This window comes from Chiloscyllium punctatum, chromosome 1 (assembly GCF_047496795.1).
Source record: "Chiloscyllium punctatum isolate Juve2018m chromosome 1, sChiPun1.3, whole genome shotgun sequence".
NCBI classification, from domain to species: Eukaryota; Metazoa; Chordata; class Chondrichthyes; order Orectolobiformes; family Hemiscylliidae; genus Chiloscyllium; species Chiloscyllium punctatum.
In genome coordinates, this window is record NC_092739.1 from 71,602,963 (window position 1) to 71,630,960 (window position 27,998).

A 27,998-nucleotide genomic window follows, 5' to 3' on the forward strand; every position below is an offset into this window, starting at 1 on the left:
TATTGAAACTATATATCTCACCTTAAAATTGATTCATTTGACAAAAATAAAATTTTTGCAAAAATAAACATCAGGTAATTAACAATAAGCCATTCAACATAATTTCATTGTATTGATCCACTCTTGTGGAGAATGATGAAAATAATTCACAGAACTCAAGAGCTATTAATATTAGCAGTTTTCAGCAATGAGCCAAACAAAAGTTTTAACTGTAAGTAAAGGGATAATCCATGAAGACTTCACTTCCAGTTAGAGTTCTTAGTGATTATTGAGGCTGACTGCATTGTTCTAAGGATATCACATGGTGATATACTTGCATTTATATACAGCTTACCATGTCAAAATATTCTAAATTTCTATTTCTTAAGTGCAACGATGGATTAGTTTAGCTGTCTACAATGACATATCTCAAATAACAGTGAGATAAATATCCAGGTTTAAACAGAAAAGAATGGGTTCTCTATTTACATTTTACTCTATTTGTCCTTTTGTCTCTTTAGTACATTTATAAAAGCATCTTTTGGTATCTCCACATTGCCAATTTTTCTCATCCTTCTCTTTCCTTCAGCTTGCCTCTTCAGAAGTTTCATTTTACGGGTTATGTCCCCACCATACTGAAAATAACAATAAGGACTCTTAAACATATCTGCAACAAAAGTGGGGATAGCATATCCATTCTTATTTGTAATAAAATTTACAACCAGTATTTGAATTCACTAGAAAGAGTAACTTAATCACCAGTGTATAAAGCTTGTTAAAAGCAAGAACCAATGCCCAATCTATTAGTTATTCAACTGAAGCCAAATAGGCTAAATTTTAAAACAGAACAATGGTCACCTGGTGGATTTTTTTCATGAACTGCAGTCATCGAAGGACAAATTCCAGTAGACAAGCCATTTCATCATTATAAGTATTTGAGTACGTAATTTTACACTACCAAGTCATTCCTACTCTTAACTTTCTTTTAAATTTTCTGTCAAACATTAACAAAAGTCACCTAAACTCTACACACAGATGAATTATAGACTAAGTGTGTCATATCTAGTAACAACTTTGCATCACAATATTTACACGAACTAACAAAGTGAACACTTTGATATGTTAATAATCCTGGGTGGCATTTTAGTTTCGAGAGTGTGGTGCTGGAAAAGCATAGCAGGCCAGGCAGCATCTGAGGAACAGGAGAATCGACGTTTCGGGCATAAGCCCGTCATCAGGAATGCTTCCTTTGATCCTGCCTGACCAGCACCCCTCTCTCAACTATGATCTCCAGCATCAGCAGTCCTCACTTTCTCCTGATATTTAGGTTTGTCATGAACAGGAATTTCAATTTGAACTTCAGAATCCTGCAACATCAGACAGAAGCTGCACCATTGATAGAACAATCACTATTTGTGAATTTTCTCCAGGCTCGAGGTCCAATTAAGGACAGCAAACTGGCTCTTGAAACTCAGACCAATCAGCAGGTGGTTGCAAGGAAAATTAAGAGGGTGATTCAAAACTGATATGAACTTTTTAAAATTAAACTAAAATGACTTTTGTAGCCAGGCCACCATTTCGGACGTTGTGGATGGAAGGGAAGGGAAGTTGTAACTAGTTATGAATATTCGGATCAATTTGCCAACTCAGTAAAGCATGTATATGACACAGTATTTATTCTTAGATCCCATCTTCGCAGGATTACTGTTTCAGTATTTAATTTACCTCTGCAAATTAAAATCAGTAAGTGTACTTAAAGTGCTTGTGAAACATTTTCAGACATACTAATTAGAATCCCTCCTTAAATGTCTTCCTTGAATTCTAAAAGTCAATTTAAAACAATTTCAAATTCAGTTTAAGTAGATTCTAATTTTAAACAAACTTGGCATAACTTTGTTTGCGCCTGATGTACATAAGCCTAATTTTCTTACTCTAGAAAAAAATGTAACATTTGAAAAAAAACACTACTTACACATTTTGCTAATACATTCTTCCTCACTGCTTTAATACTGAAAAGAAAAAAAACACAAATATTCTGTGTAGAAACATATTAGCCATTGCAAAACGGAAAAATGGTCAGTATTTGTTTTCATTCTGAGAAACTGACTTCAATTGTCAGTATTCAGACAGTTCCAGCTAAAGTTGAAAACCCAGAAATTGTTTTTAGCAATTCCCTGATTTTCCACATGGTTCAATATTCTACCTTCAATATTAGGCAATAACAATTAAGCAATAGAAATCAGCAATTGGTTTTAGAGTCTCAGAGTCACATAGCACAAATACACGCTTTAGTTCAACTCATCCGCACTGATTAGACACCCCAATCTGACCTAGTCCTATCTGGCACCATTTGGCCCATATCCCTTTAAACCCTTCCTATTCATATACCAATCCAGATGCCTTTTAAAATGTTCTAATTGTACCTACCCCCACCATTTCCTCTGGCAGTTCATCCCACACCACACTCTGCATGAAAATGTTACCCCTCAGGTGCTTTTAAATCTTTCCCCTCTCACCTTAAACCTATGCCCTCTAGTTTTAGACTTGCCCATCCTAGGAAAAAGACCTTGGCTACTCACCCTTTCCATGCCTCACATAGCTAACACTGGGATACAGAAATTGCTGTTTAGTGTTTGGAAATGGGTAACAGTTACACATTACTATTTGATGTGAACTTTGAGTTATTTATGCTATTAGCTCTGTTGCTAAAAATCCTTCACAGACATGATGTGTTGAATGAGTATAATTAAGTCTTTAACCCTAACCCTAACCCTATCGCACCCTAACCCCAACCCTATCACAGGCGTATTAAGGTCATAAATACTTCTGTGCTAAAAATGTGTTGCTGGAAAAGCGCAGCAGGTAAGGCAGCATCCAAGCAGCAGGAGAATCGACGTTTCGGGCATGAGCCCTTCTTCAGGAAAGTGTGCCAAGCAGGCTAAGATAAAAAGGTAGGGAGGAGGGACTTGGGGGAGGAGCGTTCTCAGAGTCCCTCCTCCCTACCTTTTATCTTCGCCTGCTTGGCACACTTTCCTCATTCCTGAAGAAGGGCTCATGCCCAAAACGTCGATTCTCCTGTTCCTTGGATGCTGCCTGACCTGCTGCACTTTTCCAGCAACACATTTTCAGCTCTGATCTCCAGCATCTGCAGTCCTCACTTTCTTCTATAAATACTTCTGTGACAATCTCACTTGCCCCGAGAAAATAAATTTTATCTTTTAGAATGCCAAATTCTCTATTTAATATCAAACATGGAAAAGATAATAAAACTGCTTTCCAAAGTTTATATTTCACTTACCTTAGTTCCATGTTTACATCTCAATTTTAATTTCACTTTCTGCAAAACTATAGAATATGAATCTAATTATCTGCCTATTACTACCTACCTTGGTACCTGTGGGTTGCTTACATTGCTGACCAATCATACAGTTAGAGATACTAGAGATCGCTATACCTCAATGAGCAGTCTCCTTCAATATCAGTGGTGAGTGCCACCATTTTGTCACTGACTGCAAAATGTAAAGCAGTTACTTCGAAACCAGTCATAAAATAATTCAAACAACATGATATTCACATATGACTGAAAACTTCATATCTGTAAATGTTGGCAGAACTGTGAAACTGACTTAAAAGCTCAGTAATAATTACTTAATTATCAACTGCTCCTCAAAGCTATCCTTAATATGGCTCACGAGTCTGAACTATTGACAGGTCTGATAACATCAAGGCTGACTTTAAGTTTAACCCGAATGCATATAGCATTACACAAGCAAAAATTCAATATTAACATTTCTTCATTCCTCATTTTACGTTAATGTAATTTACCAAGACACAAGGTGGCTCAGTTTAATTTCTGTATCTCTGTTAGAAAATCAATTACCAATTTCCATTGCTTAGTCATTATACTGAAGACAGAATACTTTGTTCAAGGAAGAAAATGGTATCTATCAGCATTAAATCAGATGTGTCATGCTCCATTTCAGGAACAAGGCCTTCAGGAAAGGGCCATGCAAAACAAACATTTATTTAATAAAATATTTTCAGACACCCAATTTATAAAATTGATTCCAAGTGGTCAGTTTCATTACAATTTTAATTTCACTGTAATGAGGCATACTTCTGATATGCAAGTCAAACAAATATGCTTCAAAAGTGATACACTGGCCGTGAAACAATTTGTGTTAAGAGGCTATGAGGCTATGAAAAATGATTTACAAAGTCCAAGTTCTTAAGGTCTATTTCTTGGGAGTTGGTAAAAAGCCTATTTCCAGAGGAATCACTGCTTTACAGAGTTAGGATAACATAAGGTGAGATAAAGTGAAATACTAGTGAATGAAGTAGATACTCACGTTTCTCTTGCTATGACCTTGCTGCCTATTGCTGCCTGGATGGCTATTTCAAAAAGTTGCTGAGGTATTGTGTCTTTTAAACGTTCTGCTATTGCTTTACCAGTAGAATAAGCCTTTTCCCTGCAAGTAAGTAACCAACGAATGCTTCAAAAATTTTATTAAAGAAATAGACAAGTATATATCAATCTAACACAATCTTTACATATCTAACTATTGACTCTGAAGGACTACTTTTGCAGTCTACTTCACCACCAAGTATTATACATGAGTCAGGAAAGCATCTGCAAAACTACAACAATCAAGTCATAACAGTACATTATTTAGCAGTGCATGACTTAGTTAGTAAATGGGAAAGCAGGACCAGACTCTGCTGGCACAAGAGTGGGGATCTTGTGTTGCATCCCATCAATTTAATTTGCTTGTTACATTTAAGCACAACTTGAAAATGGCACAATGAAGCAAAATAGCACATCAAACCTAGATGAAAGGAGGGACAAACAGTGTATTTAGAGTCACAGAGCCATTAGAGAGATACAGCACAGAAACAGACCCTTCAGTCCAACTCGATCATGCTGACCAGGTATCCCAACCCAATCTAGTCCCGTCTGCCAGCAACTGGCCTATATCCTCCAAACCTTTCCTATTCATAAACCCATCCAGATACCTTTTCAATATTGTAATTGTACCAGTCTCCACCACTTCCTCTGGCAACTCATTCCATACATGTACCACTCTACATGAAAAGGTTTCCCATTAGGTAACTTTTATATCCTTCCCCTCTCATCCAAAACCTATGCCCTCTAATTCTGGACTTTCTTCCCCCCACCCCCCCAACCCAGGGAAAAGACACTGTTTTTCACCCTATCCATGCCCCTCATGATTTTATAAACCTCTATAAGGTCACCCCTCAGCCTCAGCCTCAGACTCGCCAAGGAAAACAGCCGACAGCCCCAACTTATTCAACCTCTCCCTATAGCTCAAATCTTTCAGCCCTGGCAACATCCTTGTAAACCTTTTCTGAACCTTTTCAAGTTTCACAACATCCTTCTAATAGGAAGGAGACCAGAATTGCACAAAATATTCCAAAAGTGGCCTAACCAATGTCCTGTACAGCTGCAACATGACGTCCCAACTTCTGTACTCAATACTCTGACCAATAAAGGAAAGCAAACCAAACGCCGTCTTCATTATCCTATCTACCTGCAACTCATTTCTTCAAGCAATTAGAATAAAGAATTAAGAATCAATCGGGGAAAAACTGAGGACTCAGCAAATTCAAATGGATGAATTCAATGTCAAATTAGACCCAGAAAGAAAGAGGAGGACTGGATTGAAGGGGAAGTTAAAAAAAATTAACAAGTTTGAAATCTCCTAATATATTTCACAACCTAAAGGACTGAGATTCTGCAGCTACAATTGTTCAGTCTAAACACGTTAATTGGCAGTCATTACAATAACCACTGTCAAAATTGTATTTGTTAATTATTTAAATCAGAGGATGATTTTATGGGCAATTAATATGCTAATAAACATCATATTTAGTTTTCCAAGATATTTATGGTGAAGTGCAACAATTCATGGTAATTTGCAATTCTGTGGGCTATCACATTCTCACTACAAGTTGGCTGATTTGTTTATTAATAATAATGTTAATCATTTATTATTTATCAAAATCAGATCTACTATATAATGAGTGAAATCATGTATCAAACAGTATTTCATATGTGGACGATCACAAAGTTCAGATAAAATGGGAGCATGGGGAATCTTCAAACTGTCCTATTTAAGTAGTTATGCTTAAAGGCTGCTAGAATTTATATCTAATGTTAACATTTTCTCCCATTTTTAAAATCCCTCCAAGGAAATGCAAAAATGGTCTTAGATGCAAGAATGAGTCCAATAATCAGCGTAGAGGACATGCAAGGGCCTTATGGCATTTTCCCACTTTTAGCAAGTGGCAGATATATGTAAAGGTGAGTTCATAAAAACCCAGCAAACATAGCCCTAACAGAGGAAACTCATCCAACACTATTCATTAGCATGGAAAAGGTTACCTGTCTTCATGATCTCCACTTTAAAGATGGACCATTCAATAATCTCTAGAAAAGTTATTAAATACAAAGCTATGTATTTGTAAAAAATAACCACCCAAATGTGAGATACAGTTTGATACATGATTTTACTTATTATGTAGTAAATCAGATTTTGATAAGTAACAAATGACTGATTGAATGTGGGCATTTGTTCCACAGGGCACAAAACTTTCACTCAGTAACTACATTCCTACAGAAGATATGCACAATTGAATTCAATAACATTAGGGAAAAAAGGATTTGCTCTAAATTAATATTGAGTTGCTACCTGACCATATGCACCTTTACATACATCAGTGGGTTTTCTGCAGGAAGCAGATTAGCGTCTTCATTAGGCGTTGGTCTACAAAGCTCACACTTCTTGAAAATTACAACATTTTTCAGATTGCCCTTTGGAGACTAAAGAAAACCAAAGTACTGGAAGCAGGATCATTGAATATTTTGGAGGAAAAGGTAGATGAATTCTTGACTAAGAAGGAAGTCAAAGGATATCAGAGTTAGCTGGAGTTGAAGCTAACCAGATCAGCCACGATCTTATGGAATGGTGATGCAAATTTGAGGGAGCTAATGACCTCCTCCTCATTCATGCGTGTGTAACAGCAGGAACTAAAACAGAAATTACTGGAAAAGCTCAGTACGGAAGGGTCACTAGCCCTGAAATGTTAACTCTGGTTTCTTACCACAGATGATGCCAGGGCTGAGTTTTTCCAGCAATTTCTGTTTTTGTTTTTGAATTCCAGCATCTGCATTTCTTTAGGATTGTTTTTTAAAAACCGTAATAGTCGGAGGTTGCATCAGCAGAAACCTGAGCCTCTGTAGGTTGTTTCAGAGCCTTGACCTATAAGACACGTGTCCAGCATTAGCGAGATGCAAGTGTAAGTGCATATGTTCAGGAGTTTTTTAAAATTAAAATGGCAGCTTGTGGAGGTGTGTAACATTATATAAAAGCCAAAAGACTCTAGACACTGGAAATTAGTAACAAAAACAAATTTCTTGAAAAGGTCAGCTGGTCTGACAGCATTTGTGGAGAGAAATCAGATGTTTCGAGTCCAGTGAACCTTATTCAGAACTGATGGCAGCGAGGAAAGACATAAAATTGACTCTAAGCTCCAAGTTTCATTACATTTTTGTGTTGTAGTGACAGTTCCTTGGCCCCAAACGTTAACTGATTTCTCTGCACAGATGCTGCCAGAGCTGCTGAGTTTTTTGAGCAATTTTGATTTTCGTTTGATCTATAGCATCCACAGTTCATTTGTTTTTTTTATTTAGTAAATAACTCTGATTGGCCAGCTCCATCTTACTAGGGTTTAGATGGTTTAAACTATTAAAGATACTTCTATTAATTGCTCAATTATTGAACCTATCGAGCTGTATGGCTGCTCTGCAATTTATTAGTTTTTGTAAGGGAAAACTTTTAAAAGGATTTTCATAAATTCAAGTTTTTGAAAGTTAACTGGTTGACCTGGATCAGATCTGGAAAAATAGGGAAAAACATATAGAAGCAAATAGCATGTTTCCAGAAAAACATGTAGAGTAAAGATATGAACCTGTGCACAATTGTCGCAAGTTCCTCCACACACTTTCCATTTAGATAAAAGTCCATTTTAATCAGATCAGCCACTTGGTATCCTGCATCTTCATAGTCAAAACTACAAGAATAAATAAAATGCAAGAGAATAGTTTGCATAAATCCCAACATTAATTTAGTAATATGACCATCAAAAATAGGAGTACAACTAGACCACTTGGCCCATTGAGTCTGCTTTGCCATACAATAAAGTCTGCAAATAAGGCAGGTAAGGGGACATAGAAGCCAGGATTTTCTACCTTTATAATTGCCCAAACTGACTGCTGTTCTTTCTGCTAACTGGAATGAGACAGAGAGCTGCAGAATGGTTGAGCTAACTGACTGTGGTACATGAAGTCAAAACAGCGAGTTCAGAGGCTATGTTGCCTACTTAGTTTGAACAGGAATAGGTGCGAGGAGTGGATCTATTTACTGGCATCATCAACGTAGATATTAATGACATTGGCAGGATAAGAGGTGACACCTAGACAACAAGAGGTACCAAACACCAAACTGAAGAGATGAACCTCAAATCTCTGGATTAGCTGAGCAATATGCCAATTGGCAGTTGGCTTATAAAATTAGTGAATAAGATTGGTGTGAAAGAAGTGGGACCCCATTTGTGGGACAGAGACATCAGCACCGTGAAAATGGGGAATGCACCATTGTGGCATTTGCACCAGAGCTGTTCTGGGATTAGGGTTCGAGCAAACCGTACAATTAGGGAAGCAGAAAAGACTTTAAACTAAACAATGGAAGTAAGAGGTCAGACATGGGGGACAGATGTAGTGAATCTGGGTGCTGTCGAGCAGAACGACAAACAGTAACATGGGAAATGAATGAGAGAGAAGACAAGAAGGAACAGTGAGAATAAATCTAAGAGGCTAGACATTACTTAGCTTAAAAACATCAATGATTGGATTGACTTCTGATGAATGGTTGAAAAGACAGGGTTTATTTTCATTTAGGTTACTTGTGAGTATTACTTGATTGAAGTATTTAAGATCCTAATGGTCTTGACGAAGCTAAATCTTGGGGGCAAAGTTTCGAAATTGGAGTCACATTTTTGTGATGCAGAGAAATTTATTCTTTCAGGCAATTATGCCACTTTGGAATTCTCTACTTCAGAACTGTGGAGGAAAGGTCTTTAAATAGTTTTATGGCAGAGACAAAAAATCTTGTTAGGAAAGGAAATCAAAGGCTGTCATGGGCAATTGGGAATTCAAATCAAACCTAGTTGATCCTAGTTGAATAACAGGGCAGCTCAAGGGGCTGAATGACCTACGTCTAACCCTGAGTCATGTACTCCATCAACTTTTTATAAACTGCAAGTTTGGCAACCATGCCTGTGACTCTTAGCTTACAATAATTTATAATCCTTTCTCCATTTGCATATTCTTTTACACTACCTACCTGCTCTGAGGCACATCTTTTCATTTAATGCTGAATTTATTTGTTTAGTAGCGGAAGGACAGAATAGTTTAAAATGCTATTTTGCTACTGAGAAGTAAACCTTAAGGTTCCTACCTGGCATATCCTGAAGAGAGAGATTTTAGGCTGTCGTAGAAATCCACCACAATTTCATTTAGTGGAAAAAGGTATTGCATCATAAGTCTGTGATCATCAATATAAACCATATTCTTCTGAATTGCTCTCCGACTCTAAAATAAATCAGTATTCTGTCAGGAATTCCTGAAGTTAAAACTCAATGTAGGTACATTCCAAATATCTCAAAACAGAGCTTAAGAAAATTCAGGATCTCAGTTTTGCTCACTAGCTAAAATCATCAAACAATAGATTTTAAAATCACAAAGTCAGAGGGAAAAAAAGACAAGATTAATTCTATGTGAACATTGGGAATAAAAGCTATATTTTATTCTTAAGACATGGAACTTGCAGATCAAAACAGCAAGTGAATTTGGGTTTCACATTGCCTAAGTAATATATGAAAAGGACACCAGAAGCATAATATTTTGCTCATTGAATTAGAGGGGAATACTTCCTCTGAATAGTAATATGATAACTAGTGACAGTGAGTGACTTTGAGGGCACTTGCAGGTCCCAACATTCTCATGTATCTGTTGTCCTTGCCTTTCTCGATGGTATTGGTTGTGGGCTTGAAAGATGCTGGGTAATAAGGCTTGGTGAATTTCTGCAGTACATCTTGTAGATGGTACACATTGCTGTTACTGAGCATCAAAAATGGTGAGAATGTATGCCTACTAAGCTGCCAGCTTTGTCCTGGATACTGCTAAGGTGCTGTTGGATTTATATTCATCCAGGCCAGTGTGAAATATTCAAGTCCTGACCTGTGCCTTTTAGGTAGCATTCACACCGTTGGGAGTCAGGAGGTGAATTAACTGCTGTAGGATTCCTAACCTCTGACCTGCTCTTGTAGCTACTGTGATTATGTGGCGAGTCCAGTTGAGTTTCTGGTCAATGGTAACCCCAAGAACGTTGATTGTGGAGGATTCACTGATGGTAATATCATTCAATGTCAAGTGACTATGGTTCGAGTTATTCTTCTTGAAAAAGTCATCGCCTGGCACTTAAATGGCATGAACATTACTTGCCAATTATCAGCCAAAACCTGGGTACTGTCCAGGTCTTGCTGGATTGACATGAGTGCTTCAGTATCTGAGGAGTTGTGAATGGTGTGCAATATTGCTGATGACAGCACAAACATTTCAACTTCTGACCTTATGATGGACGGAAGGATAATTACTTAGAACATAAGTACAGAATCAAGTTATTTAGTCTGACCAGCAAATGTCAGTGCTAATGCTCCAGACAAGTCGGTAGGTATTGGAATGCTGAGTCACCAATTATTGTCAGATGATCTCAGAGTTTGTACTTGATGTCCTATAACTTCTGTCGTACAAATATAAACTGAAATAAATATTGTTCCAACACATTATAAACCATTGACATCTGGAGTTTGGCTTAGATCAAAATTACAGATTTAATAGCGAAGGGTAAAATATCTCATCCCAGGTCTTTCTTCTAAATCTCTGGCTTTCCAGTTTAACATTCTACCATGTTTAGTAGTGATCTGAAAGGCCTGATGCTAACTGAACCATCCAACTGTTGGCAAGGGTCTTGTTCACAAATGGACGGACTTCTTGGAAGAACATGACCAAAGCTATCCCACAAGGTCGGCAAAAAGCCATACTTGTTTTGTCAGTTGGAACAGATCAGATAAGGATAGCAGATTTTCTTTCTCTAAAGGGCATTAGAGGCATTAGTGAACAAGATAGGTTTTTATGAAAATGGACAATGTTTCATGATTACTGTTAGACTGGTTTCTTTTTAACTGTAGATTTTATTAAATGCAAATTTCACCATCTGCCATGTCAGATTTGCATGCACATTCTCACAGGATCAGCCCGTGTCTCTGAATTACCAGTGCAATGCCAATACCATTGTTCCACCTACTCCTATAAATCCTGTTCAAGTGAAATCCTGATCAAGGATCTGCTGTGGTGATACATAATACAATAACAATATTTTGGAAACATGGGTTCTGATACACCTTTTGTCATCTTTGATTAAGAATATGATCGGTAAACATTTTAAAAATGAATTAAAACGTACCTGACACAGTGATATTATTTTTCCAATGTAATCATCAGGAGTGAGGATAGTGCCAGTAACTATTGGTTCCAAATATTCTTTAACATGCAATCTATCAGGAAAATGGCATGGATTTAAAATCGTAATTTCTTCTTCTCCGTACTCCTGAAGCAAAGGTATATTGTACAGTGTGATTTCAAATCTTTAAACAATATCAAAACAGTAACCTGCTTAATGAAATTACATTTCAAAATACTTGGTATGCAAGTGAATTTTAAAATATCCCACCTTGATTAATTTGCTTGATGACAGAACTGCCTTGTATGGAACAGTAGGAGCAGTAAGAATAACTGATGCATTATACTCTTGTTCCAAGCGTTGATTGAATACCTCCATGTGCAGAAGTCCGAGAAAACCCAACCTGGCAATGAGAAAGAAGCACTTACTTAAAGAGTACAGTAAAATTGATTTTATCTTAGAGGCATCATAACTGTACAACTATAGCAAGTTTTGTTGAGAGAAGTGATTAAGGATAGCAAAACTAACAAAAAGATACAAGGAATTAGAAAAATATTTCCACAAAGCAACACTGGAGATTCTGGAAATCTGATATGCACAGCAGTTCTGGCATCGTCTGCAAAATAGTAACGGAGATGAAGGCTCAGATCTTCGGTCTCTGGATAATTGGAAGTCCTGTTGCACTGAACATGCACTAATTGCCCAGGAAACTGAAATTTGATGTGCCATGACCAGGGTCGGACATTCTTTAAACATTTCCCCAATTGAGTTAAGCGTCAGAAACTCCACAAGGTTGCAACTAGACAACTGAAATGTTAGAGGAATTAAAATATACACCAACCTTTTGACTAACTGTTAAGCTGAACTAGGAGAACACTTATATTTACCCCCAAGAATCAGTTACCCTCCCCACCCCACCCCGCTAGATGAGATTAGATGCCGTCTCTCTCAAACCTCTTCAGATCTGAGCCTGACAACCTACTTTCTCATGCCAGATCTGACCTTGGTCTCACAGCCTGATCATTTCACCTTCTTTATCCACAGATGTGGTTTTGTATTTGAGAAAAACCTGTTTTGAGTGAAACAAATTATCCTCTTTTGAACAACAGAAAACACAAACAATTTAACCACGATCCCAAATAACTGTAACAACTTCAGAAAAATGTAAAATGGCCTTTCAAATCAGCAGGAGGGAGTAAAGGAAGATTCTATTCCTAGTATCATAGTTATTGGATTATGGTGCAACATTGCGTTAATTTGTTTTCTAAAGTTAATTGGAACTAGTAATTACTAGGGACAATTACTAGGAATAAAGGAGAGAATTAATTATGAAGGTAAATTAGCAGGAAGTAGAAAACCAAACTGCAACAGCTTTTGTAGGTACATAAAAAGAGAATACCTGAAGTGAGTGTGGGATCCTTGGAAAACGTGACTGGGGAATCCATAATTAGGGGACAGGAAGTGGCAGCTAATTTAAGGCAATATTTTGCAGTGGTCATGATGGAGGACACTATAAAAAGCCTAAACATATTGGATAAACAAGGTGCTGAGGAGGAAAAGTCTTGTAACAGTCTGAATAGTTTTTATCACAAAGGATAAATTATTTTATGAACTAATGGGACTGAGAGCAGGTATGTCACAAGGGTCTGATAGCCTTGATTCAAGAGTTTCAAACAACATGCCTGAAACAATAGTGGACGCACTGGTCAAAATATTCCAGATCTCACTGGATTCCTGGAGAGTTCCAGCAAATTGGAATACAACTTACGTGCTTGTTTAAGAGAAAGGGAGTCAAAAGCAGGAAACTATAGGCCAGTTAGCTTAACATTTATCATTGAAGAAAATGCTAAAGTCTGTTATTTACGAAGAAATCGCAGGACATTTAAAAAAATTTAAGGTAATCAAATAGACTCAACATGGTTTTGCGAATGGGAAATCATGATTGATAAATCTTCTACAGTTCTTTGAGAATACAACAAGCAGAGTTAATAAAGTGGAACCAGTAGATGTGGCATATTTGCACAAGTTCCTGATACTGAGATTTATGTAATTGCATGGATTGAGAATTGGTTAACATATAGAAGAAAGCCGGAGTCAATGGGTCTTTTTCCCATTGAAAAGGTGCACCGAGTGGAATGCCACAAGGTTCAGTCCAGGATTTCGAGAGCATCGACTGTGTATGTTAATGATTTGGAGGAAGGGAGAGTGTAATGTATTCAAATTTCCTGATGATATAAACATAGGTAAGAGGGCTTACTGTGATGAGAACATGGAATCTGCAAGGGGATACAGAATCAGATGAGTGAGTGAGTAAAAACTTAGCAGACAGAATTTTGTGTAGGAAAGGAGGAGACTATCCACCTTGGTCAGAATAATCAAAAGACAGGACTATTATTAAGTGGACTTAGACTCCAAAGAAGTGCAGCACAGAGGGGTCTGGGTGTTCTTGCACATGAAACAAAGATTAACATACATAGGCAGCAAATAATTAAGGCAAATGGAATTTTGGCTTTTTATTGTGAGGAAATTGGAGTTTAAAAACAGAGAAGCCTTGTTATAACTTTACAGGGTGTTGGCGAGACCACACTTGGGAGTATTTTTCCCCCATTTCTGGGATGTGGGCATCAGTGGCTGGCCAGCATTGCATGTCCTAGTTGCCTTGAGAAGGTGGTGGTAAGCTGCCATCTTGAACCAGTGCAGTCTACCTGCTGTGGGTTGACCCGCAATTCCATTGTATGGTGCAGTTTGGTCCCCGTATTTAGGGAAGGATATACTGGCACTGGTGGCCCCACAAGAGATTCACTGGGCTGATTTCTGGGATGAAGAGGTCAATGGCTAAACAGTTTATTCACTTGTGTTTAGAAAGAATGAGGGCGATCTCACTGAAACATAAAAGATTTCTGAGGAGAAGATGTTTCCACAAAAGGTGGGAAACTTGAACCGGGGGCATAATTACATAATAAGGGGGCATTCATTTAAAACTGAAATAATTTCTTCATCCAGAGATTAGTAATTCTCTACTTCAAAGTTATGGATTAATTAAAGCACTGAAAAAGATAGTAGATAGAGTTTCGAAATACTGAGGATTTGAGGACTATGAGGAGTTGGCGTGAAAACAGCTGAGCCTGGGACAGATTTGCTACGATCTTATAGAATGGTGCAGCAGACGTGAGGAAGTGAATAGACTACTCCTACGCATATCTCTTACCTTCATTGCTGGCCAAGTATATGCCAGAGATCAGAAGAAAGTTTTATCCTTTCTCATTAAAAGCATAAACCTAAGAGGAAAAATAATTAAAAAGAACAAATGCCAATGGTTTTTAAAATAAATAATCTTGTCACTCACCTCCAGCCAGCTCCAAGGGCTGGGCTGCTATCCCGATGGACTGTCACACTAGAATCGTTTAGTGTTAGCTTCTCCACAGCTTTTCTCAAGTTGGTATACTCAGATTGGTCAATGGGGTACATTCCTTGGAAATGACGTTAAGAACACAGAACACTGCATTAAATAGCTTGAGATAATTTCATTGAAAAGACAGTTGATTTTTGTATCGTGTAGCTTCAGCTGGCAAAGCTATGCCTTTGACAGACACCAGTGCTATAAAATATGCTTTGTGATCTTGGAACAGGCTCCTTGACACCCCTCCAAAAAAAAATTATATGCAGAGCACTTCTGGCCATCAGATGGTGCTGCGTTCCCAAAGATAACAGGAGAGGAAACCACTAATACAGAACTGGATCCTATCAGCTCATTCTACTTCAAAAACTGTCTCTGAAAAGCTGTAACATCTTTAAGAGTCAGACTCAGTCATGCAGCATGGAAACCGAAACTTCAGTCCAACCAGTCCACACTGACCATAATCCAAACTAAACTAGTTTCACCTGCTTGCACTTGACCTATATCCCTCCAAATATTTTTTTAATAATATACTTATCCAAATGACTTTTAAATGTTGTAACTGTACCTACACCCACTAATTCCAATGAAAGATATTATGACACACTGATTTGTTAATATCTTGTAGCCTTGAGGCAGTAACAGCAGTTTCCTTACCTGCAAAGACCATTGGTTTAGCAGGTTTGAACCCTGCTAGTGGCTCCACAGGTTGTTTCTGTAAATGAAAGGTGTCTCCAATCTGTGCCTCCTTCACCTCCTTCATTCCAGCAATCAAATAGCCCACTTGTCCAGCACGCCTTTACAATAAGGTATGGCTTAGTTAAAATGTAAATGGAAGAATATCTCCATTTCAAGTAATTACCAAATTAAACACAGTTAAAATCAAAATACTACAGAAGCTGAAAACCTGAAATGAAAACAGAAAACATTGAGGAACTCTGCAGGTTTGGCAGCATCTATGGAAACACAGTTGAAATATTTCAAGTCTGATATTACTCTTCATTAAAACACTCTTCTGAAGAAGAGGCATATCAGGCTTGAAACGTGTACCCCTTCTCTCTTCATTAACCCTGCCAGACCTGCTGGTTTTTCCAGCATTTTCTATTTTTGTCATTGTCGCTACTATGTTGTGACAGATCAAATAACACCACTCTATAGCAATGTGTAATTTTATTCTAATCAAACCCTAAACTATATATGTATTAAAAATGTAATTTCAAAACTACAAGTGTTCTTTAGAAAAAGTTATGAAAAGAGAAAGAAATGCATAAAAGTGAAACTTCACTTCGTGACTGTTCTGCAAAATATAGAAACTAAACACCAGGCATTAAGTGATTCAGAGCTTAAAAATGTGTTGCTGGAAAAGTGCAGCAGGTCAGGCAGCATCAAAGGAGAAGGAGAATCGACATTTCGGGCATAAGCCCTTCTTCAGGAATGAGGAGGGTGTGCCAAGCAGGCTAAGATAAAAGGTAGGGAGGAGGGGCTTTGGGGGAGGGGTGTTGGGAATGTGATAGGTGGAAGGAGGTTAAGGTGAAGGAGATAGGCCGGAGAGGGGGTGGGGATGGAGAGGTCGGGAAGAAGATTGCAGGTCAAGAAGGCGGTGCTGAGTCTGAGGGCTGGGACTGAGAAAAGGGGGGGGGGGGGGGGGGGAAAGAGGGGAAATGAGGAAGCTAGAGAAATCTGTATTCATCCCTTGTGCTTGGAGGGTTCCTAGGCGGAAGATGAATCGCTCTTCCTCCAGGCATCGTGTTGCCATGGTCTGGCGATGAAGGAGGCCAAAGACCTGCATGCCCTTGGTGGAGTGGGAGGGGGAGTTGAAATGTTCAGCCACAGGGCAGTTGGGTTGGTTGGTGCGGGTGTCCCAGAGGTGTTCTCTGAAACGTTCCGCAAATAGGTAGTCTGTCTCCCCAATGTATAGGAGGCCACATCGGGTGCAGCGGATGCAGTAAATGATGTGTGTGGAGGTGCAGGTGAATTTCTGATGGATATTGAAGAATCCCTTGGGGCCTTGGAGGGAAGTGAGGGGGGAGGTGTGGGCGCAAGTTTTGTATTTTTTGCAGGTGCAGGGGAAGGTGTCGGGAGTGGAGGTTGGGTTAGTGGGAGGTGTGGATCTGACAAGGGAATTGCGAAGGGAGTGGTCTTTCCGGAACGCTGATAGGGGTGGGGAGGGAAATATATCCTTGGTGGAGGGGTCCATTTGGAGGTGGTGGAAATGACTATGGATGATCCGATGTATCTGGAGGTTGGTGGGGGTGGTAGGTGAGGACTAGTGGGGTTCTGTCCTGGTGGCGACTGGAGGGGCAGGAAGTGGAGGAGATGCGGTGGAGAGCATCATCAACCACGTCTGAGGGGAAATTGCAGTCTTTGAAGGAGGCGGCCACCTGGGTTGTTCAGTATTCGAATTGGTCCTCCTGGGAGCAGATGCGGTAAAGGTGAAGGAATTGGGAATATGGGATGGCGTTTTTACAGGGGGCAGGGTGGGAAGAGGTGTAATCTAGGTAGCTGTGGGAGTCAGTCAGGCATAATAGTAAATAATCTCCTTAATAATGGCAAATTTCTTTCATGTTTAGCTTGTATTAAATTATACAAGAGGATCCAAAGATTTGTGACTAATTATACAACTGCTAACACTGGCTAACATTAGAAATATTCAAAAATTGTCTTAGAATCTACTCAATACGGATAAATAATTAAAGTCAATTTAACATTCAATCTGTACATCAGTAAAATATTTTTAAGTTACAGTGCTCAAGTCTGGTCTTGCTTCTGTGAACTGGAAAGTACTAGCAGCACATTCTAACCTAACATTTATAATGGTTTCATGTTCTACTCTAACAGTTGCTCAGTAGTACAGAACTTTGAATGTTATGATTGGTATCAATTTAATTTAATGAATCTGACTCTGAAGGAAACGTTCAAATCACTTACATAGTAAAGAGTGAAAAAAAGGAAAATCCATTGAGAATGATATAGAATCGAACATCTTCTACATCGCAGCAGATTACTTAATGAAAAATAATAAAATACAGAACTTGCTCCACTTTCGAGAAAATTGAATATGTCACCTGAATTATTGGGTTTTCCTTGTGAACTGAATTTTCAACCTGCAGAGAAGCAGCTATGTATCCCATACTGCTCTAATATTTGTGAATACGATATTGAGACAGAGCAGTGATTCCTTACAATTTTTCAACTGGATATTGATCAGGCCTCAGGATTCCAACTTCATTTACTTCATACACCTTCTTTGTGTACGATGACATTATTTTGTCCCCCTTTTGCACACATCCATCAAACAGTGCAATGCTGGCTATAACTCCTCTGTAGTGGTCATAAGTGGAATCAAACACCAAAGCTCGCAATGGATCTGAAAGTTTTGCACGTGGCCTAAAACAAAAATACAATGCAATTTTTAAATTTAGTCTATCTTAATTCAATTATCAAAATCTATTAATAATCTAACCAAAATTAAATTGAAGTAATAATGTATAATCATTTGATATTCCTAATTGTCAGCTACTACTTGATGTTGCAAAAACACGGCATATGCCCAAGTCTTCAAATGGCAGCAAGGATTCTCCTGTCCTTTCAGAGCTTAAAATATCAGCACTTCACTGCATTTGACAGTAGTGGAGTGAGTGAATGTTCAATTTGCATCATGTTACGAAATGTGCCTTAAAAAGGATTTGTTCCGTCAGGTTTCTTTTGCAAGCAAGTGATACAAACTTGGAGCCAAGCGGTCTGCTCTGAGCCCTGTAGCGTAGCTAGCTTTGTTTTTAAAAGACAAAAGAAGCATGAGTGGGTGGGGTCAAACTCCCACAGAACCAGGATTTTAGTTGAACTTTCAGTAGTTGCTGGGATCTTGAAGCTGTTATTCCTTTCTGTTACTGTTAAAAGCTTGGGTTATCTTCCTGCTGTAAGAATTGCACGAGAGAGAATCTATTTTACTGAATTTGTCTTTGCCAAAAGGTGTGTTTATAGGATGTCACTATATTGAAACAGTTGCTGTTTAACAGTTAATTAATGTATTACACTTATGTTCTCAATACTGCTAAGTTACTTCAATTCTTCTTTAGTTTGATGTATTTTAATGAGTGTATAAGAACAAAGAGTGTCTTGCTTAAAGCCTGGTGTTTCCAATCTAACTTTGGAACACAAAGCCTTATACTTGCCTTCTAAAATAAAAAGTTGGGGTCTATCTTGCTTTATTTTGAGTTGGGGGGGGGGGGGGGGGGAAGATTTAGTCTGGTTCATGACAATCAATTACTTGGCAGAGTTATTTGAAAGCAATTTTGGAACAGAGAAAAACATCGCATTAATACTACACAAATACCAAGTTTACAGAATTCATTAAAATATTACTTGCTTCTCATTCCTGCTCAGTTACCTCTGGAACTTCTTAACAATCTATTCGCAGATCTTCTAATTCCATTTTATTGACATAATTCTAAAATCACAAAGCCAGTTTCCACATGTCTGCTGATGACAACAACTTTTTCACAACTTCCTCTCTCCCAAACTCTGCACGAACTCTAAATCATTAGACTGCTTGACAAGACATCAATGGAATTGACATCTAATCCAAATAATTGAAAATCATCGTTCTCTTGCCTGACTCCATTCTTCTCTGGTAGCTGTCTTGAGGCTGAATCAGGTTGCTTGCAACCTCAATGCCATACTCAACCCTGGGATGAACTTTGATCACACCTCCACACGGTCACTAAGCCCATCTTTTCCCACCTCCATCACATAACCTGACTCAATATGCATCCATGACTGTTGCAACCTTGATTCCATACTTGAACACATGAACTTGCGGCCCAATTTTCACAATCCATTCTTAAAATTGAGATCATCCAAAATTCTGCCACCAGTGTTCGAACCTCATAACAAATCCTGATTACTTGCCACCCCTGTACTTAGTGATTTCTGTAGGTTACTGGTTAAGGTATGTTTTGTTTTAGTTCACCATTCTCTTATAAAACCTACCAGTTTGACCAAACGCATGGGCATCTGCACGACTATCACCTTAAGTGGCACTGTGTCATAATTTTATTAAACTTACCTGTAGAATCTTGGGATATTTTATTATATTAAAGCTGCTATATAAAAACAAGTTTGTGATATGGTAGATGGGGCACTGATCAAGCAGATTGTTTTGACTTGGATTATATTAAATTTCTTAAGACTTTGTTGTAGTTGCACTCATCAAGGCAAAGGTATTGCACTGCTTCTTACTTATGCTTTGCAGACGTTGAAAGTCAGAAGGCAAGTCAATTATTACACAACTGCAAGCCTCTGACCTGCTCTTGTAGCCAGAGTATTTATTTGGCTATTTCAGGTAAATATCTGGTCAGTGGTCATTCCTCAAGATGTTGATAGTTGGGGTTTCAACTATCACTATGCTGGTCAATATCAAAGAAAGATGGTGAGATCGTACTTTTACTTAGCTGTATGGTTGTTCAATCAACAAAGCTTGTGTGACGCATGTTTTGACAACAAATCACAGAAATAAAATCAGCTCTGACTTCGACGGTAATACTTGTAAAGAGCCACTTTGGAAACAATTCTGCTGCTTACAATAGAATTTTGCATTTTCTTTAAAACAGGAGCATAAAGAAAGTTCTCAGAAATCTAAAGATCCATAATAATACTTACGGAGGAATTTTTTCAACAACTTTTTCTAAAACTTGATCTACATTTGTCCCCAGCTTGGCTGAAATCTATAGTAAAAGCACATGTAGAAGAAAACAGCAGGGTAAATTCAAAGCTATATGCTCCATAATACAACAAATAATCATCTTTGCATTAAATACATTTAACTGTACTTAGGTGTTAAAAAACATTAGTTTGGTTTAATAGTTTTCTTACAAACTAGATCAAGGCAAAGTTCTTTAACCAAGCAAATCCTGACCCACCAGTATTTTATGTTAAACTCTGCACTATCTACTTGTGGCAGGAGTATTAAACTACAGGGCTATTAGAAAAGAGTTTTGGACACCTCAAGATTACATTAATAGCATGAATACCAAATTTACAATCATTAAAAATACGAACCACTGAAACTAGCAGTGCAGGTATTACCTGTAGTCACTCATCGGAGAAAGTCACTGGTTAACTTGACAAGAAAAGAAGCTGCATACCTGAATGCATTCATCTTTAGGAATATCAAAGACCTTTTCAATCTGTTTTGCAACTCTGTCAGGTTCAGCATGCTTGAGATCAATCTATAGAAATGGATATATTCACATGTATTTTATCAAATGGAAGATGTGTACACAAATTATTCTGTTTGCCACAGTTGACTTTAAAATTCTGAAGATCAGGCAGCATCCAAGGAGCAGGAGAATCGATGTTTCGGGCATGAGCCCTTCGTCAGGAATGAGGCAAGTGTGCCAAGCAGGCTAAGATAAAAGGTAGGGAGGAGGGACTTGGAGGAGGGGCGTTGGAAATGCAAGAGGTGGAAGAAGGTTAAGGTGAGGGTGATCGGCTGGAGTGGGGCTGGGGACGGAGAGGTCAGGAAGAAGATTGCAGGTTAGGAAGGTGGTGCTGAGTTTGAGGGTTGGGACTGAGACAAGGTGGGGGGAGGGGAAATGAGGAAACTGGAGAAATCGGAGTTCATCCCTTGTGGTTGGAGGGTTCCTAGGCGGAAGATGCGGCGCTCTTCCTCCATCCGTCATGTTGCTATGGTCTGGCGATGGAGGAGTCCAAGGACCTACATATCCTTGGAGGAGTGGGAGGCGGAGGTGAATTGTTGAGCCACGGGGTGGTTGGGTTGGTTGCTCTGAAACGTTACTTGCGGAATGTTTCAAAGAACACCTCTGGGACACCTGGAATAACCAACCCAACCACCCTGTGGCTCAACACTTCAACTCCCCCTCCCATTCCACCAAGGACATACAGGTCCTTGGACCCCTCCATCTCCAGACCATCGCAACACGACGGCTGGAGGAAGAGCGCCTCATCTTCCGCCTAGGAATCCTCCAACCACACAGGATGAACTCAGATTTTTCCAGTTTCCTCATTTCCCCTCCCCCCACCTTGTCTCAGTCCCAACCCTCGAACTCAGCACCACCTTCCTAACCTGCAATCTCTCCTGACCTCTCCGCCCAGACCCCCACTCCAGCCTATCACCCTCACCTTATCACCCTTCCACCTATCGCATTTCCAACGCCCCTCCCCTAAGTCCCTCCTTCCTACCTTTTATCTTAGCCTGCTTGGCACATTTTCCTCATTCCTGAAGAAAAGCTCATGCCCGAAACATCAATTCTCCTGCTTCTTGGATGCTACCTGACCTGCTGTGCTTTTCCAGCAACACATTTTCAGCTCTGATCTCCAGCATCTGCAATCCTCACTTTCTCCTTTAATATTCTGAATTGGGTTTTCAAATTTCCCCATAAATCTGTCCTTTCCTATAGTCTCCACAAGCCAAGCCCCTCCAAGACATCAGGACCCGTTTAATTCTATCACTTGAGAAATCTCAATCTTAATGGCTCCAGTAGTGAATTGGAATTTAAAATGTGACTTCCACCTCTACATTTCTTTGCCTCTTGACTTTGAGTTTCATTTTTAAATCATTATTTAAAACCAATCTATTTGACGAAGTATTTGGCATGTGTCCTAGTATCACTCATGCAGCTCAGTGTCATAATTTATTTCACAAAGCTCCTGTAAAGTGTCCTAGGATGTGTTATTATATTAAATATGCTATGTATACAATTATTTGTTCATTGTTCTGAACTGAGACTGAAAAAGACCATTGCTCCAATGTATTTCTCTTAAATCACTGAAACTCTCCCTCTTAAAAACACCAAAATGCATTTAACTTAAACAAAAGATATAGAAACAAAGGCAGAATATATAAACCAGTATATTTATTTACCTTGTTTATTACCGGGATTATCATTAGCTGTGATTCAAAAGCAAGAAAGAAGTTTGCCACAGTCTGTGCTTGAATACCCTGAGAAGGAAAAAAACTGTGAACTATGGACTCTATAATCTTCACAGAAGCACTGGCAGTCCACATATGAACCAACAAGTGATAATCCCACAAGTATGTCCAAACAAAATCAAAGATTCTAAATAGTCATTCACATATTGCTTTCTAATCAATACCCCCAAAACAAGTTAAACCAAACATTTCATGTTTGTCTAATCGATTTCTTTTGCTTGAATTATACTAACAAGTGTATAATAATGCTTGAATAAAACTAGACAAGGTAACTAAATGCAACATGACCAATTTACCTCATTGGCATCCACTATCAACAGTACACCCTGACAAGCAGACAATGATCGAGAAACTTCATAGCTGAAATCCACATGACCCTGGACAGAGATAGAGGTGAAATGTTTGTGTGTATAAAGACACACTATGCAAAGAAATGTAATAATTTAGGAACTACAACCAACATAAAGTATGCTTCATAATATAGTAAGCACAACCTGGTATTTAACTGTTGATACATATTTAAGATATGGCATATAGGTGACAAAATACAAAGAGTCATCAAAGGCAACTCAATTAGGGTGGCACAGTGGTTAGCACTGCTGCCCCTTAGCACCATGGACTCTGGTTCGATTCCAGCCTTGGGTGACTGTTCTCTTAGTGTCTGTGTGGGTTTCTGCTAGGTGATCCGGTTTCTTTCCACAGTCCAAAGATGCACAGGTTAGGTTGATTGGCCATGGTAAATTACCCCATAGTATTCATGGACGTGTAGGCTAGGTGGATTAGCCATAGGAAACAGGTGTAAGTGGACAGGGTGGGATGGTCTTCTGAAGGCCAGTGGTGAGTCAATGGGTCGGATGGCCTCTTTCTTTCTGCGCTGTTGGGATTCTGTGATTCTAAGTATTTTATTCTGAACTGGAATTTGGGGATGGAGCATCATTGGCTTGAACTTCACCTTGCAAGCTCCAGGTACCATTTACTGACAGGACAGTAGAAACCCAGAGTTAAGTAGGAATTTCTGGAAAGCAGCCATCACTTTCACAAAAGTCACTCCAGATGGACTAGCGTGAGTTTAATTAATGAGCTTGTCGGCCTCAAAGCAAATAAAATTGATAAAATTAAAGGGAACAATTCTGTACTTACTGGTGTATCAATAAGGTTTAAGAGATAGGTCTTTCCGTCATGGTGATAAAAGAGACTCACTGTCTGTGCTTTCACAGTGATACCTCGTTCACGTTCCACTTGCAATTTGTCTAGTACTTGCCTGTTGCGATCAGTTTTGACAATTGCCCCTGAAAACAATAACTTAAAATGTTTAAGACTCTTTTTCTAATCAAATGCATGTGAAATGTACTACACATTTTATGAAGTACTAAACATCAAAGTGCAAACATTTAAATGAAATTAACCAGCTTGCTTAGTGATGTTAATCACTATTAATTTGATCTGGAATAAAAACTAGAGAAACTCAGGTCTGACAGGACCTGTGAACAGAGAAACAGGAGCTAATGTTTCGGGTCCAATGACTCTTCTTTGAAATGCTTTTATTTGATCAAGGAAAGTGTTTGTTTCCTTATGTTTGGTACCCCAATTTTAAACTTATCCAATTATTTTAAATGCAACTATGTAAGGATAGTTATTCTCTATCCAGATTTGGTTCTCCAGTGAAATCAGCAAGTGGTCATGCAGTTTTGTATCACTGTTCTTCATACAAGACACAACTGTAACCTGTTACTACATATCAGGAAGTAATATATTAAAATAAAACACTTAAGGGCCTTTGTATGGTGCAGTGGTACCATCCCTACCCCTGGACAGAGGGGCCCAGGTTCAAGTCCCACCTGCTCCAGAGGTGTGTCATAACATCTTTAAATAGCTTGGTTTAAAAAAGGTTAATCTAAAAAAGCAAAACACTGAAAATTGAAGGAGAACCAGCAAAGTTAAATGGCACACACTATAAAATGCATAATTCGTAGCAAAGTTCAAACCTTTTCAAAAACATTTACAACACAAATGCCAAAACGTAAACTGTAAAATACAGACTTCGAAAGCAGGAACAGTAGTCAGCTATTTAGCTCTTCAAGGCTGCCATACCATTTAATACAATCATGGCTGATAATCCAACTTAGATCCCAATACCAACAGATCCCTTTAGCCCCAGAAATTATATCTAACTCCTTCTTGAAAACAGTCATTGCTTTTGTCACAACCATTTCCTGCAGCAAAGAATTTCAGTCTCACTGTTCTCTGGGTGAAGAAACTTCTCATCTTAGTTTTAAATAGTCCATCCCACATTTTTAACTGTGACCCCCTAGTTTGACTCCCAAGTCATTGGGAACACCCTTCTTGCATTTATCCTGTCTTATCCTGTGGTTAAAATGACATTAGTCATTTCCCCCAATCTTCTAAACACCTGTCAATATAGTCCAAAACAGTTCATTCTCTCTTAATATTAGTCCTGCCGTCCCAGGAGTCAGTTTGGTAAACCTTCATTGATTTCCTTCAATGCCAGAACCTCCTTCCTCAGGTAAAGGGACCAAGCCTGCACACACTACTCCAGATATAATCTCACCAAGGCCCTGGACAACAGTAAGACATTCCGGCTCCTGTACTCAAATTCCCTCACTATGAAGACCAACATACCACTTGCCTTCTGCACTGCCTGCTGTACCTGTATGCTTACTTTCAACAATTGGTATACAAGGATATCCAGTTCTCACTGCACTCCCTCTTTCCAATATATTTTCATTCAAATAATAATGTCTTTCTGATTTTACTACCAAAGTGAATAACCTCACATTTATCCACATTATACTTCAGCTACCATTTGCCCACTCACTCAATTTGTACAAATCACAGTGAAGTATTTTTATATCCTCCTCACAGTTCACCCTCCCAGTTAGCTTTGTACCATCTACAAACTTGGGAGATATTACATTTAGTTGCCTCATCTAATTCATTAACATATATTGAGAGTTGCTGGGGTGTACTGATTCCTGTAGTACCCTATTGGTCACTACCAGCCACTAAGCTAAAGACTCACCGATTCCTTTTGTTTGTTTCCCGTTTAGGGGAAAGTGAGAACTGCAGATGCTGGAGATCAGATTCAAGAGTGTGGTACTGGAAAAGCACAGCCGGTCAGGCAACATCTGAGGAGCAGGAGAATTGACGTTTCAGGCATAAGCCCTTCATCAGGAATGAGTCTTGTGGGTCGGGGCTGAGGAAATGTTGATTCTCGTGCTCCTCGGATGTTGCTTGACTGGCTGTGCTTTTCCAGCAGCACACTCTTACCTTTGTTTCCTATTTGCCAACCAATTCTCTATTAATATCAGTACATCACCCCCAGTTCCATGTGATTTTATTTAACTTACAGCACTGTTACGTAAAATATAACATACCTGTTATTTCCAGTAGTCTATCTGCTAGTGTGCTTTTCCCATGGTCTACATGTGCTATGATGCTGAAATTTCTAATATATTCTACAGGGAATTTAGACAGATCATATGCATCCTGCAAAATAGTAATTGTTTATACATATTAAGGGGGGGAGGAAATGTCAAAATACCCAGCCAATCTCTTCTACAAGTTAGTTTGCTCCTAGCTTTAGATATAGGAAGTTAAAAATCACAACACCAGGTTCTTGCCCAACAGATTTAATTGGAAACACACTAGCTTTCGGAGCGCTGCTCCTTCATCAGGTGATATCATATAAATAGAAAGCAGGAGACAACAGCTTTGCTTCACTTGGAGGTCACCACTGATGATGTTACCTAGCCAGGTAATGAAATATCTGGATATCAAACCTACAGCTCAGCAAGCAAACCTACACCCTAAACCTCAACCTGAGCTACAAACCTTCAAAAACCTTGCATAGGCAAGCAGACTCAGATAAAGATCTACTAGTTCTGAAAACAAAACTTATTACCTTTTGTTATCTGTTTTCACTAATGCAATCACTGACTATTTTGATTTCTTAGGGTAATTTAATTCATTTTAAGACATTAAAATTCCCAATATTCCAATATAACCTTTTACATGCAATTCACTCTCATGGCTACAATGCTGCGACTATTCATCGTATCACCTGGTTAAGGGCGATGATCAGCTAGACTATAGTTTTGGTGTTAGAAGTGCAGATGGAACGACTTGTCCATTTAAAAAAAATAATTTAACTGGAGAAGAGTGGATGCACAAATGAGAGGTAATGCCGAAAGGGACTGGGAGCAACAATTTTAGTTTGACACAAAATGGAATATTTTACATGAAAACGGAAGAGCCGGTGGGGTGAAGGGGGTGAGGCCACAGTTTGTAAACTTGTTGCAGGACCCCCCCCCCCATGTGGGTGAAGCTCACGGGCACACAGCGGGTGGCTGGCTCTGAGCTCGACTAAAACTCTCCAGGTCATCAGCAGCTTCAAAAGACAGAGGGGAGTGAAAAGGGGGGGTGAGGGGTGGGGAGGGGGTGGGGGGAGGGGGAGGGGGTGGGGGTGGGGGGGTGGGGGTGGGGGGGGGGGGTGGGGGGGGGTGAGGGGTGGGGAGGGGGTGGGGGGGGGTGAGGGGTGGGGAGGGGGGGAGGGGGTGTGGGGAGGGGGTGGTGGGGGGGGTGGGGGGAGGGGGTGGTGGGGGGGGTGGGGGGAGGGGGTGGTGGGGGGAGGGGGGGTGAGGGAGAGGGTGGGGGGTGTGTGGGGTCGGGGGTGAGGGGGGTGAGGGGGGTGAGGGGGGTGAGGGGGGGGTATGTTTCTGAGTGAAGCAGATTCCTGACTCATTCCCCCCCCCAACCCCCGGGCGGCTCCATCACCTTCTCCCGCCACCGACTCTCCCCTCTCCCGGTTGCTTCTCCTCCTCTCCCGCCCAGCGATGGCTCTCTGGAGCCGCTGTAGTGTTGTTGTTGTTGTCGGAGCCGGGCCCTCAGCAGCCGGCACACACCGCGCGGCGGCGGAGCTGCCCACAAGCGGCCAAGGCCAACCAACATGGCGGCCACGGAGGGGAGGGGGGCGGGGCCAGCGGCGCCGGGATCACGTGGACCGCGGCCCCGCCCCCTCGGGCGCTGGGGGGGCTACTGAGCATGCGCAGAA

General features: G+C 39.7%; 1 protein-coding gene across 6 annotated transcripts; it reads right to left on the bottom strand.

Annotated features, from left to right (window-relative positions):
* On the bottom strand, positions 1-27,909 carry guf1 (GTP binding elongation factor GUF1). Of its 6 annotated transcripts, none has more exons than XM_072568376.1 (17): positions 27,722-27,909; positions 26,323-26,434; positions 24,068-24,216; positions 23,224-23,304; positions 22,859-22,936; positions 21,120-21,203; positions 20,635-20,699; positions 18,160-18,363; positions 15,634-15,773; positions 14,926-15,049; positions 11,850-11,982; positions 11,583-11,726; positions 9,516-9,649; positions 7,969-8,070; positions 4,329-4,448; positions 1,952-1,988; positions 1-614 (listed from the first exon to the last, which is right to left on the bottom strand). In XM_072568376.1, exons 1-17 carry the CDS (start codon positions 27,893-27,895, stop codon positions 477-479), a joined length of 2,019 nt encoding a protein of 672 aa, XP_072424477.1. In that variant the 5' UTR covers positions 27,896-27,909; the 3' UTR covers positions 1-476. The 6 variants fall into 6 exon arrangements, 5 of the variants coding, with proteins under 5 accessions (XP_072424477.1, XP_072424486.1, XP_072424519.1 ...); XR_011960429.1 differs by lacking the exon at positions 1-614 and adding an exon at positions 7,102-7,259; XM_072568385.1 differs by lacking the exon at positions 7,969-8,070.
* Positions 27,910-27,998: the final 89 nt, after the last annotated feature.

Excerpts from the sequence above, each read along its gene's own strand:
- guf1 (XM_072568376.1), bottom strand. The coding sequence starts at position 27,895 with ATGTTGGTTGGCCTTGGCCGCTTGTGGGCAGCTCCGCCGCCGCGCGGT. Across the intron at positions 11,727-11,849 it reads CATCAAGCAAATTAATCAAG|GAGTACGGAGAAGAAGAAAT; the intron begins GTGGGATATTTT and ends CCTTTGCTTCAG. Across the intron at positions 9,650-11,582 it reads AAATAATATCACTGTGTCAG|AGTCGGAGAGCAATTCAGAA; the intron begins GTACGTTTTAAT and ends GATTTATTTTAG.